This window comes from Fusarium tjaetaba, assembly GCF_013396195.1.
Source record: "Fusarium tjaetaba strain NRRL 66243 chromosome Unknown NRRL66243_c0000022, whole genome shotgun sequence".
Lineage (NCBI taxonomy): Eukaryota > Fungi > Ascomycota > Sordariomycetes > Hypocreales > Nectriaceae > Fusarium > Fusarium tjaetaba.
In genome coordinates, this window is record NW_023501218.1 from 203,847 (window position 1) to 205,527 (window position 1,681).

Here is a 1,681-nt window from a genome sequence, read left to right on the forward strand (position 1 = left end):
ATGAGTAGTAAACCATCCGTTCTCATCATCGGCGGAGGTGTCTTTGGAACCTCAACCGCTTACCATCTCATCCAGCGCGGCTACACCAACGTCACAGTGGTCGATCGTTTCGAGGCCCCGTCTCGCGACTCAGCCGGCACTGACCTGAACAAGGTTATCCGTGCAGACTATCCCAACCCGTACTACGCCCAGCTCGGCCTCGAGACCCTTGCTGTGTGGAAAGATCCAGACTCTCTCTTCGAGGGCCTGTATCGCGAGTCGGGATGGATCATGGGGGGTCATGAGGAGACGAATCAGTGGTTGGAGAACGCTAAGGATTTGGCCGAGAAGAAGGGCAGACTGGGAGTGGAGTATCTAGATGTTGAGAGGATCAGAGAGAAGTGGCCTGCGTTGACTGGGGAGTTTCCGGGCTGGACTAATCTGTACAGCCCTCAGGCTGGTTGGGTAACATCAATACTCCATATCTATCGATTATCAGTACTGACTTGCTCCAGGTCCCCTCGGGCAAGGCCCTTCTCCGCATGGCCAGAGCTGCAGAGGAGAATGGCGCAAAGTACATCACCGGCCATGCAGGCCAGATCAAGCACCTCCTATACGAGGACGGAACTTGCAAGGGTGCCGTCGCCGCTAACGGGGAGATTCATCGCGCCGACAAGGTCATTGTTGCAGCTGGAGCAGGTCTCCCGGCTCTTGTCGAAGGCGCCAGAACTGATGTCAGAGCGGAGACTTCGGTAATCTGTGTGATGAAGCTGGAGCCACATGAGATTGAAAAGTACAAGGACATTCCCATCATTGACGACTTTGAGCAGGGTATGTGGATACTGAAGCTTATATGATTGGAGTGACTAATGTGCATAGGCATAATCTTTCCTCCTGATGAGAATGGCCTCATTAAGCTATGCAGTGTTCGGCTTGTGACCAACTATTTCAACCATGTGCACTCTGGCGCTTCAGTCTTGCATTCGGTTGGTGACTATCCCTTCGATGGATGTCCCAAGGAACTTGAAGTCGAGATTCGAAAGTTTGTTCGAGAAATGATCCCTGAGCTCGCAGACCGACCCTTTGTCCACACCCGTCAATGCTGGTAAGTAATCCCCCTTATCAAACCACTTATGCCTAATCATTGATTCATTTTCTAGGGACGGCATGGCCTCAGACCTCAACTTCCGCATCTGCCCATATCCCGAAACAAAGAATCTCTACATAGCAACAGCTGGTTCAAACCACGGCTTCAAGTTTCTCCCAATCATTGGAAAGTACGTAGTCGACCTCTTAGAGGATTCACTCGATTCAGGCCTCAAGAATCTCTGGAGCTGGAAATTCGGAAAGAAGCCCGATGATTTCCAAGATCCTCATCCTTTCCCCCGCAGAGACTTGAACGAGTTGACGGGCTGGAAGGGGAGAAACGCTCCAGCGGAGGGAAAGCTGCCTTGGACGTGGAGCCGTAGTCGTCTGTAGGGGGTGTAGATGTAGTAGATAGTTTTTACTCACATCTCACGACTGGAAATCTTTCAAATCAAAATAGTTAGATCCGCCAATGTAAGGCCTAGACAGGGAATAGAAATCATCACATGACAATGCACTAGTTGGTGAGAAAGAGACTAAGTTAGAGAGAGATCCGCTCGTATGGATCTGCGTGGGAGCGCTAAAGTTTGGAACTATCCTAGGGGAGGAAAGAAAA

General features: G+C 50.8%; 1 protein-coding gene across 1 annotated transcript; it reads left to right on the forward strand.

Annotated features, from left to right (window-relative positions):
* Nucleotides 1–1,458, forward strand: FTJAE_1038 (fructosyl amino acid oxidase; the record flags this gene model as incomplete). Its single annotated transcript, XM_037343215.1, has 4 exons — nucleotides 1–444; nucleotides 495–810; nucleotides 859–1,084; nucleotides 1,140–1,458. The coding sequence occupies 4 exons, from the start codon at nucleotides 1–3 to the stop codon at nucleotides 1,456–1,458; spliced, it is 1,305 nt and encodes a 434-aa protein (XP_037211905.1).
* Nucleotides 1,459–1,681: the final 223 nt, after the last annotated feature.